The 17,065-nt window shown below is 41.9% G+C and overlaps 2 protein-coding genes across 9 annotated transcripts in view; one reads left to right on the plus strand and one right to left on the minus strand.

The window, feature by feature from the left end:
* The window catches only part of ank2a (ankyrin 2a, neuronal), a 90,264-nt gene extending 75,225 nt beyond the window's left edge, over positions 1-15,039 (plus strand). Inside the window, exons 50-56 of the mRNA XM_086119319.1 lie at positions 8,229-9,899; positions 10,367-10,456; positions 10,762-10,845; positions 11,101-11,265; positions 11,413-11,583; positions 11,692-11,783; positions 13,035-15,039. Of these exons, the coding sequence (XP_085975445.1) occupies positions 8,229-9,899; positions 10,367-10,456; positions 10,762-10,845; positions 11,101-11,265; positions 11,413-11,583; positions 11,692-11,783; positions 13,035-13,260 (2,499 nt within the window). The 3' untranslated portion in view covers positions 13,261-15,039. The remainder of the gene's footprint in view (positions 1-8,228; positions 9,900-10,366; positions 10,457-10,761; positions 10,846-11,100; positions 11,266-11,412; positions 11,584-11,691; positions 11,784-13,034) is intronic.
* Positions 15,040-15,270: 231 nt separating this feature from the next.
* Positions 15,271-17,065, minus strand: part of camk2d2 (calcium/calmodulin-dependent protein kinase (CaM kinase) II delta 2) — a 32,658-nt gene continuing 30,863 nt past the window's right edge. For all 8 annotated transcript variants that reach the window (XM_086119325.1, XM_086119323.1, XM_086119324.1 and 5 more), the window contains one exon: positions 15,271-16,732. In XM_086119325.1, the coding sequence (XP_085975451.1) occupies positions 16,729-16,732 (4 nt within the window). In that variant the 3' untranslated portion in view covers positions 15,271-16,728. The remainder of the gene's footprint in view (positions 16,733-17,065) is intronic.

The raw sequence follows: 17,065 nt of genomic DNA on the forward strand, positions 1-17,065 counted from the left end.
CCACTATCGCCACAATCTGTTTCATCAGACATGGAGCTCGATCTCTTATTTAGCAGCAGGGCAGTGTCTCCAGATTCTGTTTCTTCAGACCTAGACACGTCACTGCTGCGGGATTGGCTCTTGGACTTTAGAGCATCCTCCCCAAATTCTGCAGCATCAGTTGAGAAATGTTCCTTCAGTCCGGACACGATGTCTGTTCAAAACAACAGACAACATTGTAATTATTACTTAAGGTATTCTGAAGATAGGCCAGTTTCTCCTCTTTCAACATTGTCTGAGGTTGATTATTCAGAACTTAGTGTCAAGGATCTCCTGAATGAGAGCAGGCCAGAATCGCCAGATTCGGTATCGTCAGAGCATTTCAGAACAGAAACTGAGGTCTCTGTAATTGCAGTTCCACCTCTGTCATGTGCACGACCTTTTACATATGCAGACGTTGTCCGTGGCTTTACTCATGAAAGACCAGGCGATGCCATGCCTAAAGTCACGGCTTTAGAGTCTGAACCTATTTTAGTACTCTCTGATTCCTTTGATGAGTCACAAGCTGAAATGGACTTGGAGGTGAGACCATGTTCACCAGAGTCTATCGCACCTCACTTTGAACTCAGGGCTCTTTCTCCTGACTCACCTGTTCCTCATTTTGACATAGCCCAAATTGAGAATTATGACCAATGCTTCAAGCAACGGTCGTACACACCGCAATCGAGTGTTTCAGATTGGGAAGGTCATGATTGGGGTCTCACTAACCTTTTTGATGAAACCAGACCACTATCGCCACAATCTGTTTCATCAGACATGGAGCTCGATCTCGTATTTAGCAGCAGGGCGTTGTCTCCAGATTCTTTTTCTTCAGATCTAGACACGTCATTGCTGCGGGATTGGCTCTTGGACTTTAGAGCATCCTCCCCAAATTCTGCAGCATCAGTTGAGAAATGTTCCTTCAGTCCGGACACGATGTCTGTTCAAAACAACAGACAACATTGTAATTATTACTTAAGGTATTCTGAAGATAGGCCAGTTTCTCCTCTTTCAACATTGTCTGAGGTTGATTATTCAGAACTTAGTATCAAGGAACTCCTGAATGAGAGCAGGCCAGAATCGCCAGATTCGATATCGTCAGAGCATTTCAGAACAGAAACTGAGGTCTCTGTAATTGCAGTTCCACCTCCGTCATGTGCACGACCTTTTACATATGCAGACATTGTCCGTGGTTTTACTCATGAAAGACCAGCTGATGCCATGCCTAAAGTCACGGCTTTAGAGTATGGATCTATTTTAGTACTGTCTGATTCCTTTGATGAGTTGCCTGACTCTGCCACAGCTGAAATGGCCTTGGAGGTGAGACCATGTTCACCAGAGTCTATCGCGTCTCACTGTGAACTCAGGGCTCTTTCTCCTGACTCACCTGTTCCTCATTTTGACATAGCCCAAATTGAGAATTATGACCAGTGCTTCAAGCAACGGTCGTACACACCGCAATCAAGTGTTTCAGATTGGGAAGGTCATGATTGGGGTCTCACTAACCTTTTTGATGAAACCAGACCACTATCGCCACAATCTGTTTCATCAGACATGGAGCTCGATCTCTTATTTAGCAGCAGGGCATTGTCTCCAGATTATGTTTCTTCAGATCTAGACACGTCACTGCTGCGGGACTGGCTGTTGGACTTTAGAGCATCCTCCCCAAATTCTGCAGCATCAGTTGAGAAATGTTCCTTCAGTCCGGACACGATGTCTGTTCAAAACAACAGACAACATTGTAATTATTACTTAAGGTATTCTGAAGATAGGCCAGTTTCTCCTCTTTCAACATTTTCTGAGGTTGATTATTCAGAACTGAGTATCAAGGATCTCCTGAATGAGAGCAGGCCAGAATCGCCAGATTCGGTATCGTCAGAGCATTTCAGAACAGAAACTGAGGTCTCTGTAACTGCAGTTCCACCTCCGTCATGTGCACGACCTTTTACATATGCAGACGTTGTCCGTGGCTTTACTCATGAAAGACCAGCCGATGCCATGCCTAAAGTCACGGCTTCAGAGTCTGGACCTATTTTAGTACTGTCTGATTCCTTTGATGAGTTGCCTGACTCCACCACAGCTGAAATGGCCTTGGAGGTGAGACCATGTTCACCAGAGTCTATCGCGTCTCACTGTGAACTCAGGGCTCTTTCTCCTGACTCACCTGTTCCTCATTTTGACATAGCCCAAATTGAGAATTATGACCAATGCTTCAAGCAACGGTCGTACTCACCTCAATCGAGTGTTTCAGATTGGGAAGGTCATGATTGGGGTCTCACTAACCTTTTTGATGGAACCAGACCACTATCGCCACAATCTGTTTCATCAGACATGGAGCTCGATCTCTTATTTAGCAGCAGGGCGTTGTCTCCAGATTCTGTTTCTTCAGATCTAGACACGTCACTGCTGCGGGATTGGCTCTTGGACTTTAGAGCATCCTCCCCAAATTCTGCAGCATCAGTTGAGAAATGTTCCTTCAGTCCCGACACGATGTCTGTTCAAAACAACAGACAACATTGTAATTATTACTTAAGGTATTCTGAAGATAGGCCAGTTTCTCCTCTTTCAACATTGTCTGAGGTTGATTATTCAGAACTTAGTGTCAAGGATCTCCTGAATGAGAGCAGGCCAGAATCGCCAGATTCGGTATCGTCAGAGCATTTCAGAACAGAAACTGAGGTCTCTGTAATTGCAGTTCCACCTCCGTCATGTGCACGACCTTTTACATATGCAGACGTTGTCCGTGGCTTTACTCATGAAAGACCAGCCGATGCCATGCCTAAAGTCACGGCTTTAGAGTCTGAACCTATTTTAGTACTCTCTGATTCCTTTGATGAGTCACAAGCTGAAATGGACTTGGAGGTGAGACCATGTTCACCAGAGTCTATCGCACCTCACTTTGAACTCAGGGCTCTTTCTCCTGACTCACCTGTTCCTCATTTTAACATAGCCCAAATTGAGAATTATGACCAATGCTTCAAGCAACGGTCGTACTCACCGCAATCGAGTGTTTCAGGTTGGGAAGGTCATGATTGGGGTCTCACTAACCTTTTTGATGAAACCAGACCACTATCGCCACAGTCTGTTTCATCAGACATGGAGCTCGATCTCTTATTTAGCAGCAGGGCAATTTCTCCAGATTCTGTTTCTTCAGATCTAGACACGTCACTGCTGCGGGATTGGCTCTTGGACTTTAGAGCATCCTCCCCAAATTCTGCAGCATCAGTTGAGAAATGTTCCTTCAGTCCGGACACGATGTCTGTTCAAAACAACAGACAACATTGTAATTATTACTTAAGGTATTCTGAAGATAGGCCAGTTTCTCCTCTTTCAACATTTTCTGAGGTTGATTATTCAGAACTGAGTATCAAGGATCTCCTGAATGAGAGCAGGCCAGAATCGCCAGATTCGGTATCGTCAGAGCATTTCAGAACAGAAACTGAGGTCTCTGTAACTGCAGTTCCACCTCCGTCATGTGCACGACCTTTTACATATGCAGACGTTGTCCGTGGCTTTACTCATGAAAGACCAGCCGATGCCATGCCTAAAGTCACGGCTTCAGAGTCTGGACCTATTTTAGTACTGTCTGATTCCTTTGATGAGTTGCCTGACTCCACCACAGCTGAAATGGCCTTGGAGGTGAGACCATGTTCACCAGAGTCTATCGCGTCTCACTGTGAACTCAGGGCTCTTTCTCCTGACTCACCTGTTCCTCATTTTGACATAGCCCAAATTGAGAATTATGACCCAGGCTTCAAGCAACGGTCGTACACACCGCAATCAAGTGTTTCAGATTGGGAAGGTCATGATTGGGGTCTCACTAACCTTTTTGATGAAACCAGACCACGATCGCCACAATCTGTTTCATCAGACATGGAGCTCGATCTCTTATTTAGCAGCAGGGCGTTGTCTCCAGATTCTGTATCTTCAGATCTAGACACGTCACTGCTGCGGGATTGGCTCTTGGACTTTAGAGCATCCTCCCCAGATTCTGCAGCATCAGTTGAGAAATGTTCCTTCAGTCCAGACACGATGTCTGTTCAAACCAACAGACAACATTGTAATTATTACTTAAGGTATTCTGAAGATAGGCCAGTTCCTCCTCTTTCAACATTGTCTGAGGTTGATTATTCAGAACTTAGTGTCAAGGATCTCCTGAATGAGAGCAGGCCAGAATCGCCAGATTCGGTATCGTCAGAGCATTTCAGAAAGGAAGCTGAGGTCTCTGTAATTGCAGTTCCACCTCCGTCATGTGCACAACCTTTTACATATGCAGACGTTGTCCGTGGCTTTACTCATGAAAGACCAGCCGATGCCATGCCTAAAGTCACGGCTTTAGAGTCTGAACCTATTTTAGTACTCTCTGATTCCTTTGATGAGTCACAAGCTGAAATGGACTTGGAGGTGAGACCATGTTCACCAGAGTCTATCGCACCTCACTTTGAACTTAGGGCTCTTTCTCCTGACTCACCTGTTCCTCATTTTGACATAGCCCAAATTGAGAATTATGACCAATGCTTCAAGCAACGGTCGTACTCACCGCAATCGAGTGTTTCAGGTTGGGAAGGTCATGATTGGGGTCTCACTAACCTTTTTGATGAAACCAGACCACTATCGCCACAATCTGTTTCATCAGACATGGAGCTCGATCTCTTATTTAGCAGCAGGGCAATTTCTCCAGATTCTGTTTCTTCAGATCTAGACACGTCACTGCTGCGGGATTGGCTCTTGGACTTTAGAGCATCCTCCCCAAATTCTGCAGCATCAGTTGAGAAATGTTCCTTCAGTCCGGACACGATGTCTGTTCAAAACAACAGACAACATTGTAATTATTACTTAAGGTATTCTGAAGATAGGCCAGTTTCTCCTCTTTCAACATTTTCTGAGGTTGATTATTCAGAACTGAGTATCAAGGATCTCCTGAATGAGAGCAGGCCAGAATCGCCAGATTCGGTATCGTCAGAGCATTTCAGAACAGAAACTGAGGTCTCTGTAACTGCAGTTCCACCTCCGTCATGTGCACGACCTTTTACATATGCAGACGTTGTCCGTGGCTTTACTCATGAAAGACCAGCCGATGCCATGCCTAAAGTCACGGCTTCAGAGTCTGGACCTATTTTAGTACTGTCTGATTCCTTTGATGAGTTGCCTGACTCCACCACAGCTGAAATGGCCTTGGAGGTGAGACCATGTTCACCAGAGTCTATCGCGTCTCACTGTGAACTCAGGGCTCTTTCTCCTGACTCACCTGTTCCTCATTTTGACATAGCCCAAATTGAGAATTATGACCCATGCTTCAAGCAACGGTCGTACACACCGCAATCAAGTGTTTCAGATTGGGAAGGTCATGATTGGGGTCTCACTAACCTTTTTGATGAAACCAGACCACGATCGCCACAATCTGTTTCATCAGACATGGAGCTCGATCTCTTATTTAGCAGCAGGGCGTTGTCTCCAGATTCTGTTTCTTCAGATCTAGACACGTCACTGCTGCGGGATTGGCTCTTGGACTTTAGAGCATCCTCCCCAAATTCTGCAGCATCAGTTGAGAAATGTTCCTTCAGTCCGGACACGATGTCTGTTCAAACCAACAGACAACATTGTAATTATTACTTAAGGTATTCTGAAGATCGACCAGTTTCTCCTCTGTCATCATTGTCTGAGGTTGATTATTCAGAAGTTAGTATCAAGGATCTCTTTAATGACAGCAGGCCAGAATCGCCAGACTTGGTGCCATCACAAAATGGTCTTTCAGCAAATTTAAATACAGTCCGTCAGTCTCATGCAAGCCCTTTTCCACTTGCAGATTTGTCATTCTTGCCTCCAGTATTTTATTATCGCCATCATTATAAAACGTTTATTTCAACTTTGTTTGATCCCCTCTATAAGGGAAAAAGTTCCTCTTTCGAAATGCTTTTAAAATTTCCCGCAGAACAAAAGTCTTTCCAAGAATCACAAACAGTCTCTTCCTGTTTTGCTCTCAAACGGTCACGCGAGATTTCCCCGTGCTGTTTTAACAACTTGAACAATAATCTTCCAGACCAACCTTCCACTGCTCTCACTGACAAATTCACTCCTCCGAAATATTCTGCAGAATGTACTCTGCTCCCATATTTTTCACCCAAATGTTCATCCCACTCTTCTCAGGAATGTAAATTTTATGAATCATTTTCACAATCACATAATTTTGTCCACATACGTGATGCATTTCAATGTAATCAGTTATCAAAAACGATATCGGTTTCACCAGATGCATCTGGATTGGATCAAAAGTGCTTCGGTCCATGTCATGATGACAACAAACCAGATTCACCTAAATTTGTTGTCTTTGACAGTGTACCTCATCAAAACATGGCCATCCAGGCATTTAGTGACTGTAATTTAATATCATCCACCCATGTACCTTTTGATTCAGTAAAATGTTTAAAACACAAAAAATCTGAACAATGTCCCATCTATGAAAGTGTTAAAAAAGACCAAAGACTTCTTTACGAGCCATTCCACAGGAGATTAACAGCACACATATATGATCCAGTCTACAGGGGGAAACATGTCTGCAACACAGTCAGGTTCGGTGTAACTGATGAAGGCTTTGAAAAGACTTCTGAGCAAAGCAATGTTGAATGTTTAACAGCTTTTGGGGAGGAGAAATTTATTCAAGAATCTAGTCATTTCAAAAATATAAACAGCATCAAGCCTCGACTGAATGATGCCAGAACTGTCAATAATAGCCAGCCAGAGTTGAGTTACATGCCATCTGTGAAAGAAAACATGGATATTTGTGACACTGGCATTGTCACAGAGTTCTTCAGCAAACAATCTCAAACAAGGAATGAAACAATGGAACAGAGACCACTTTTGAATGACCATAAAGGAACAGACACTCTTTCCCCATTCATGATGACATACAGCCACGATGAGTTTTTTAAAGACATGCCAAGCGAGTCACTGAGAATGGACAAAAGTTCCTTTCTGCCGGTAAGACAGCAAAAGTCTTGCTATGCAGAGAATGCAGTGTTGCTTCATATAATTCGTAATTTTGGCCGTATACTGTTGATTGTTGGAATGAGCCTTTTGCCACAAGCTTTTACTAATTGCACACAATGGCCCCACTGTCTGGGTTCCGTAGGGATTTCCGTTCAACTGTAGAATACCAGCTTTTGTAAATGCGATAATGTGCTTAGCATTTTGATTGTGAATGTGGTCCTCTCTGCACTGAAGTTATAACAGAGCATCTGCCATTTACAGGGGTCCTTGGTTTACGATGGTCCCGACATACCCGATTTGAAGGTTTCTAATGCAATTATAAAATAATTAATGCAAAATATAAAATACAAAGTGCAAAGCTAAGTACTTTGCAATGAACAACACAAAGAACGAAGTGGGATGATGTAATTACGCTGGTGTGCGTGCAGTGCAGCGTTCAAGTAAAATTACCAACTCTTCCACTCCCACACAGTTCTTAGAAAGAAGCGTTTTGGAACCGTAACATGGTACCGTTTGATTTCAAAGGAATCAGTGTTCAGTCGTACCTACCCGAATGGATCCATACCAAAAGAAGTACCATCTTTAGAAGCCATTCCTGGACATGCGGTACAACAAGGCACTCTGTTCAGGCCTGTCATTCTTTTTGTTTTTGTTTTTTGTCTATGGCTTATAGGTGTTCCTTCATACAAATACTTACTGTAATTGTGACATTCAAAATGTGTAAATGTAGGTTACTAACAGACAACAGCACTTTCTCACTTGCGTCCATATTCGGCTTACATCACCGGCGTAGGAACTCCTGTCATAAACCTATGACTCCCAGTAAACATAAAAGATGCATGTCTACCTTCACATAACACATAATCTGGTTTTTGACACAAGTTCACTTGTGCCCCCCCCCCACCCTGCCCCTGCAAAATGTCATTGGACTTCCAATGCCATATTCTGATTTAGTGTACTCTTAATAGACAATGGAGATTTTCTCTCTTACTTATCAAATGATGTAATGAGTTTGATTTGTACACAAGTATGGGGTTTTTTTGAGTTAGTAACAGTTATAAAATACCACTGATCTCCAGAAAATGCTAGTGGGCTATAAGTGAATTTTTGCATCAGAGAAAGGAATGGCCTTGAAAAAGAAAATGCATGTTTCAGTCGGCTCTTTCGTTTTTCATCAATCACAAATCATTTGCATTTTTTTCCCATTCCATCATTTCCTGCAGGTGTCAACATCATCTTCCAAGATAAATCTTTCCCAGCATAAAGAGCAAAAAGATCCTGATTTCAAGTGCTCTGAAACAAGCTTACAGTCAATGCATTATAATGCAAACACACTCTCTGAAAATGTAGCATTACACATTGCAGATATTTTTGATCAAAGTAAAACACAATCTGAGGTCTCATTGACGACTGTAACTGGCTCAACAAAAACCACGGAAAAAGGTCTAATATTCCTTGGCCAAAGTGAAGGATCCAGCTCAATGACCAAAGACTCACCTCAAGATAGTGGTGTGGAGGAAATTATCACATCATCAAACCCTTCACCAATTCTACCAGGTTCTGTATCCCTACAACAGGAATATTTGTTGCCAGATCTACAAGAGATGAAAATGACTCAAGATGAAGAGTTGAGATCAAACATCCTTTGTCCGCCTTTATCACAACCCCATGACAGCATCTCTGAAGGTGATCGGATTCATGAATGCAATAGTCTTCAACTTGAAGTTGGATGTCCCAAAGATAATCTCAGTGTCAGGCTGCAGCGAGAGAAAGAAAACATAAATGCATCAATCACGTGGCCTACAAGTCTTCCAATGTCTGACCAAGTCGCCACTGAAGAATTCTCACTTGATCCAACAATCACACAGTCAACCCCTGGTGGGAAAACTAATATCTCAGCCACGGAGGACCTGTCAAGTGCAGAATATTCCCAAAGAGGTCATGACATTTTGAAGCACTCACTGAGTTTTATCTCAGATGTAGGTACACCTATTTTCCCCCAAGTTCCTAAAAATTTGCCAAGTAATGTGTGTGAGGAATATTTGATAAGTCATGTGGTTCAAGGTCAAGAACAAGAACCAAATTTGCTGTCTTGTGAAAGAGAAGAACTAACAAGGAGGAGTCTCCAAGAATTATGCAAAGAAGTGTCAGATCTGCCGAATCAAGAAACAGATATTTCTGCGAGACGGTCTAGCTTTGAGGAACTGATACCCTGCTCCACCCCGGCTAAGTTTGAGATGTCCTCAAATGAGATTAGTCCAGTGGCTTGTGTACATCGTCTGAAAACGGCTACCTCCAGAAGACAAGTCATTTTTAAGGATCCAATGCAGCCTGATCATTACTTAGATGAGGTGCACCCAAAAGCTAATTTGCAACACCTGGAACAATCTGTCACTTCAGTAGAAAATGTACCTGATTCCCAACCTAGCTTTGTTGAAACAAAAACAACAATGACTTCATTCACCTGTGATCAGGATCACACCATCCCCGCAGCGATCTCTCCCTCCACAACCACCTTTACCTATCAAGATGTTGTCTGCAGTGGTACACGTGGTCCAGCATCTGAATATTCAGATCCGGAGCCTTACTTTGACTGTAGGCAGGCTGCATCAGATTTCTTTGAGCCTAATGAACCAGAGTTAACTTCTCGCTCAAATAAGCATCTGCTTTGGGATGACCTCAGTTACCCGGGAGAGAAAGAAACTGTGTCTAGACCACTTTTGCTCTCCTCTGGAAGTGAAGATTATGAGGATGCTTCTGTTGTTCAAGAAGGTTTACCAGGCGTGAGTGCAGATCTCTCATCCCATTCAGAGGCATCTACTGAAGAATTTACCTTGTGTGAACTGCCCAGCTCCAAAATGACAGCATACGATGATACAAATTCCCTGACAAGGGTAAGGCCAGATTTAGTGGAGCCTCCTGGCCTTGCAAACTTTTCTCAAGGCTGAGCTTAACTAACTGTTACATTTACTTCATAAAGGAATGACTGCTAACCTTCACATGGACGAAATCTTCACAACCCATCGTTTTATTTGGGATTTCTCATTGAACCAGTCCGAACTTTGCATGTATCATTCTCACCATTTGAGCAAAGCCACAGCTTTCATAAACTCCTGTCAGTTCATGAAGCAAACTCAAAGCATGTTATGTATTTATTATTATTATTATTTTGTTTTGTTTTATTATTTTTTTTGTCAGCCTAACAAACTCATGTTGTACTGTCCAGGGTATGAAATGTAACAAATCTCTGGAAAGTGCACCATACCACTTTGTTGTTCTTGCTTGCCTTGCTTCCAAATTTGTATTTCCTTTGGATGTGTTCTTTGATTTAATCGTAATGGATTTTGTTCTACTTGGTCAGGAGATCAGCGCAGAGATTGGCTCAATGTCTGAAAGTTCTGATGATGAATTTTTGAGTACCAGAATTGTGCGAAGGAGAGTTGTCATTCAGGTATCCACCCCAACATGATTGACGGTGGATGGATGGAGCATGGAGGGTGTGATTTTAACCACACTAGGTTTTCTGTGTCAACTTGAAATTGTCAGTCTAACAATTTTAGACTAATCAAGGTGGATAAAATATGGGTTATAAAGTGTGAGATTGTGTTTATCAGTACATATTTCTTCATTTGCACACATATTTTTCCCTTGAGAATGCAACTTGAATGTTTGTTTCCTGTCTTTGACATGCCTTTAAATTTGACAATCCTCATATCAAAGTTTCATTCTGGAAATCTTTTTTTTTTCCTTTTACAGGCTGACGAAATGCCCGACGTTCCTATGCAGACTACAACAGAAGAAAAGTACAAAGATGAAAATGGGCACATTGTCGTCAGAAAGGTACAGGAGGATTATCTGTAAAGACTTGGCAAATCGAAAATGACAGAGTGCAGTGTAGAAATCTTAGGCTGCCGCAAGTGTCGTTTTAATGCCCTTTTCACAGCTATCGAGTTGCAGATGCATACATTTCAAGACTTTGCTTCTGTTTTGTGCATGTGAACTTAGGGGAATCATTGAGCATTGATCCATAAAATTGTCACTGCTACTTGCCAATATTGCCCTCTGACTCCAAGGTGAATATTTGACCGTTCTCAGGTTACTCGAAAAATTATTCGCAAGTGTGTTTCCTCGGATGGTGCGGAGCGGGAGGAGGTCTTGATAGAGGGATCCCCTCAGAGATCCATAAGTGTTGCCGAGGGAGATGGTTACTCGAAAGTGGTGAAGCGCACTGTTCTAAAGAGCGAGGGAGACCATACAGAGGTACGTGTGTGCACTCTGTTAGGGCTGTGCGACATGGCCCTAAATTAGTCGGTGAAGTTCAAATCGGTAATGTAGGCCAAATTCTATGAACAATAATAGAACAATATCATTAGAGTCATTGAATTGCCTTTTTGTTTTGTTGCCTAGGTTACATTTGCTGAAAGTGAAGGTTTCTCAGCATCACAAGCAACTGCTGAGGTGCGTAAAGTCAGTCTAGCAGAAAGAACCACTGTGGTAGAGGGTAAAAGAACAGTGACACACAAAGGGGACTTGTCTTTGGCTTCTGACCTCCCCTCAGCCCAAGAGGACTTTAACAAGGTTTGTCCACACACACACTCGTGTCACATTTCTTTTCAACAAACTGCCATTGAACAAATTATCAATTGAATTCAGTTGCATTACAGTTGCTCCCTTCGATGCCAACAGGCGCTCGGTTATATTGGTGGTTTAACCAGAGAAGAGCTCCCCTATGTGGTTGAAAGTGAGACTGTCAAAGATGACGGAACTGTGGTCAGGAGGTGTGTGGGAGCTGGAGTGCATGTGTTTGGTTTTATTTGCGTATTCTCCTTTTCAGACTTGCTCAGTATAGTTTGTAGTGATTGCTGTGTTGTGGCTTGATTACTAACAATTCTGTCTTGATCTCCTGAGGGGTGTAAGAAACTGTTTTATTCTCCGGCAGCTAAAGCGTGACATGCCAGACAAAAAGATAACCCAAGTAAGCAATGTTTTTTAAAAAACAAATTTATTTATTATGGACAAAAATTGCCATTCAAAGATACCTGCCGCTTTAACCTAATAGCTGGTTGGACCACCCTCAGCAGCAACAACTAAAATGAAGCATTTTCGATCGATCTTTCACATCTCTCTGGAGATTTTTGGCTCATTATTCATTGCAGAATTGCTTTCATTTTGCAACACTGGAGGATTTTCGAGCATGGCCTTTTTAAGGTAATGCCATAGAATTTCAGTCTTTAATTAAGTCCAGACTTCGACAGGGCCACTCCAGAATCTCCATTTTGTTTTGTTTTGGGGGGTTTTCCAAGTCATTCCGAAGTCGACTTACTGGTGTGTTTCAGATCGCTGTCCTGCTGTAAGTGTACTTCAGCTTGAGGTCACAAACTGACGTGGACATGTTCCCTCAGGATTTTCTGGTCAAGAGCCGAATTCATGGTTCCATCAATCAAAATGGTTTCAGGAATGCTTTTGTAACCCTTTCCAGACTCCATCCATTTTCTAATCCGCTTTATCCTCACAAGGGCCGCGTGGCGTGCTGCAGCCTATCCCAGCTGTCTTCAGGCAGTAGGTGGGGGACACCCTGAACTGGTTGCCAGCCAATCGCTGGGCACACAGAGACGAACAACCATCCGCGCTCACGCTCACACTCACACGTCCATACAGAGTGTGCTTTTGTTGGGGGGGGGATGACAATGTATTGTTTTCAAAATCTCATTTCGTATAGCCAGACAGCAAGTTTCCCTTCCTCCAACACACCTGATTGATGCAGGATAGGGGCCCTCACGGACATCAGCGTAGCACTTATACTTAGTGGCCAGTCAGAGTTCTTTCATGTCATCCATACACTATCTTTGCATGTTGTGGAAGGCTTGCCACAGTATGCTGTGCTGTGATGCAGTAACCAGGCTTCCGGTTCTCACTTGTTTCCTTTCCTGATGACAGCATTCCACCACAATTTCTTGGGTGATGCAATCTTTTTTATTTTTCGGAGGATTTAAATGTTCTTCCCTCTTTTGGGTCTTTTCCGTGTACAGGGCCCACATGCGTAAAGGTCAGACGCTCAGACAGACAGTGGTGCAGGGAGGTGGGCAGCGCAAACAGGTCCTTCTTGAACAAACGGATGGTCCCACAAAAGGTTCCAAACCACACGAACTCCAGCACCATCTGCACCAGTTATTTCACCACTACTATGAAGAACACCAGGAGGACCATGACGACGACGATGACGAAGAGGAAGCGAAACAGTCAAAGAATGTGTAACACACTCCCTTGCTCCACGAATTATCCTATGCATTTGCCACATGCAATCCCAGCATGCACCTCAAAGCTACCACAGTCTTCCCATTCGAGTCCTGAAAGATTTGAAATTATTTTCAGTTTCCCTCTCTCGGTGATGTTACATATTCATTCGTTTCTTTGTTCTGACGTTGTTGGGTTTGGTGGTTTTACTTTTGCCTTTTTTTTTGTGTGACCAAAGAATATCTTTTCTCATCAATTTTAGGTTTTGTGTCAACATGTTTTCGTCTTTATTATGTGGTAGAGCAACAAAAAAAAAAATCTGAAAAACAAGACATGCTAATCAATTCTCGCCCACACTGAAGACTTCACCCCAAAAAAGACTCTCCTGAATGGGTGCTTGAACTTAAAAAAAAAAAAAAAAAGATTCACGCTACACTGCCTCTCGCCACCAGATTTAGTGAGATCATCTCGGCTTGGAAAAGACACGATGCTAGAGTCAGATTAAACGTGTATTTATTTAACTACTACCGCTGCTGCTGTTGTGTTTTTATGTAGTCTATGTGTAATGTGTCTTTCGGGCATTCTGATAGTATCTAACCTAATCTACATTATACTGACATCTGTAGCCTAGGAATGATTAATCAATCATGTGAAGTAGGACAGGCATGACTAATCAACATTATGATCCCGGCTTTGTAGTGGTTCTGTCCATTTAGCAACACCCCCGCCCCCCCCACCACGCGTCTAATCCTTTTGTTTTATTCAAGCAAACTTTTGTTGGCACTGCATCCTAAATTATTGATCACGGCTTTTTTTTTTGGGAGTGAAGGGTGAGTGTGTGAGGAAGTTTCACTGTACTGTTGGTCTATTATGTTTTTGGTCCATGCATGATCGCTTTGGCGTCTGGTTGATTTTAGATTTTTTTTTCCAAACACATTTTATGTCTTATTTTAAAGGGTATTTTGTGTAATATTTTGTAGATTAAAAAAAAATCGAAGAAAAGGAGGTAAAAAGGTCGTTAAATGAGCCTTTTGTATCATCAGTGTCTCCATTGGATTCCCATTGCGCACCTAAATTCTGACAGCATAAAGCGTTGTCTTTTTTTTTCCTTTTTTTTTGCCAGTGACAAAAGCTATTTATTGGAAAAGAATAGCGCATGTCGCTATTGTAAAGTGATGTCGGTTCTGATGTATTTATTTATTTATTATTAACATGCTCGTTCTGTGTTGAGTGTGCAATTGTGCGAAAAAAGTTCCCTTTTTGGGAGTGACAAAGAAAGGGTGTACGCAAAGCATAGCTAGAGATTTATTTGACACAACCTGTATTTGCACCCCGTGAATGTCAGGATGAAACGGTTCCGTGCGTTTCGTGCACCTGCTGCGTGACAGTCAAGTCGAACTTTTTGTCTAATTCTTTAGCAGGACAAATGCATAGTACTTCAAATTACCAAGAAGGTTTGAGAGCTTCAATCAACCGTTATTCCCACTCCTTAGAGTATCGCTACTGTATGGAACTCAAACATATATATTTTTTTCACTTCACTATTTACTTTTGAGAAGGGGAAAAAAAACTTGGGGAAGATCACTGTGACAGGTATACCGTACATTAAATTTGAAAAAAAAGAAATGAATATAAATCAGCACCTCCTTCGTTTCTGTGATGCAGACAGTTATATACTCATATGATGCATATGTATAAACATCTATAGGGGCATGTATTGCTGTTCAAATCTCAAAAAAGATAAAAATAAAATGGCTGCAGTGTGTTTATGGCTGATAGAGAATAAAAGTCTACAACGTACATGTCTTTTGGTGCTCATCTTTTCGATTTCCTCTTGTTTGCTGCTCCACTACGACAAACACGATTCCAATACAAGTCGGTGTCACATTACTACATGTCACTTTCCCATATTTTAATGCCTCTCGGTGTGTCTGCAGAATATGATTCCTTGACTAAACACTGAATGAACAATTTAAACACACCCTCAATGTAATATACATCAAATATTGACCAAAAATACATTCAAAATCACACGGTTTAGCTGATTTATTGACTTCTTAAACATGATAAGCCAAATCCATTGCCAGGCCGGCAACAGTTCCACACCAGTTAAGGGGCTGTGCATTGAATTGACATCGTACGCTTCATCAAAAGGATGGTTTTCTGTATTTTGCCATTTAAAAAAAAAAAAGGACGACAAATCAATTGAGAAGATGATAAGGACACAGGTGTCCTGCGAGTAATGCTCAAGGGAAACATCCCTCACATCTGTTGTCTGACTCCGCCTTCAAATCTGTCATGCGAGTTTAGCAAAGTTGACAATTGATGCGAAGATGCTAAAGTTGGCGTCTTCTTCGTCATCATGTCTGTGCAATTGGCAATGAGACACGTTGGGGGAGAAAAAAAAACAGAAAAGCCTATACGTCCAGTCATACAATACACAAGTACAAACATTATGAAAAAAATGAGCTTACTTCTTAAACATGTTTATACAAAAACTAAGAGGTGCTTTTTTTGTTGTTGTTATCGCCACCCTTCCCCTCCATACGCAGCTATGAACTTTGCTGTGGTCTTTTTTTTGTTTGTTTGTTTTTTACAACAGTTCCTTGACACTGGAGGACAGTAGAAACATTTGGGACAGGACTGGTGCACAACATTAACAAACAAGTCAGTGAGTCCACAACTCAAACAGAAGATATTATAGTTTCATATAATCTTACTCAAGAGCCCCCCGCGCCCCCCCCACACCACCACCCCCATGCACTACACAATAGTCTTGGATGTTCATATATTACATATATGCTACATTCTCGTATTTCTTATATCACTGATATAAAGGCAAACAATTTCCAATGCAAAGTGTAAGCTCTGCTTTCTTTACATTTAAATTAGTATTATATGTCGAAGTCAGACAATTCAAACGGTATGACTTATAGCTCATAGCAAACATAAATATAGTTTGTAAATCGGATTTGACAAACTGGTCATTCCTCTGATAGCAAGAATAGCAATTTCAACATTGGTTTAGTGTTTTCTTCAATGATCACAATGTCTATATACATCACCAGAACTAAAGCAAGCTCAATTTGAACATTCGGATCTTTCAATTGTTTTGTGAGACACGCACAGAAATACACCTAAAATTACACAATTCATTTCCAGGAGAGGTTACAGCAGTTGATTTCTAATCGATATATTTCAAATGCATACCAAAACATCTTAAAAAAAAAACACGCAAAAAAAAGTTGCTCATATGCTCATTTCATAATGTCCTAATACTGTGTGCAGCCACTCGCAGGTGGTTTCATAAGAATGAAGTCCATTGATTAAATGCCGTAACTGTAAAATGTATTCATACTTGTGTCCTGTGCCATGTCTTTAGAGGGTCAAAGGTTGCAGAGCAGTCGTCACGGGTTGGCTTAACTGCCCTACTCACACTGACGATGGGATGGGATGCTGTTCTTTCTTTAATCACCATATGATATTCCATTAACTGCAAATCATACAAAGCAAGAGTTTCAAGTTGTGCATTTACAAACATACGAGTGCAGGAAGTACTTCATCGCAATATCAAAGAAGAGAAATGTGGAGCGTAATTTAGGGACTATTTACGGAAAATACGACACGGCTTTCTGCCAATCAGTCAGCAAAGAAAGAGAAAGGCGGAGGAATTAAAATCCCAGCTGTCTGGACAGCAGTCACTTTTCACTTCAAAAGCGAAAACCGCCACCGAAGCATCATTCAGGGTGAGTGTCGTCATGGTTAAAAATAATAAATTCTTCCAAGAAGGAGAGCTGGTAAAAGAGGCATTCGTTGAAGCATCTGA

The sequence above is a fragment of the Hippocampus guttulatus genome, chromosome 9 (genome assembly GCF_054856545.1).
Source record: "Hippocampus guttulatus isolate MCC_2025c chromosome 9, RoL_Hgut_1.0, whole genome shotgun sequence".
NCBI lineage: Eukaryota > Metazoa > Chordata > Actinopteri > Syngnathiformes > Syngnathidae > Hippocampus > Hippocampus guttulatus.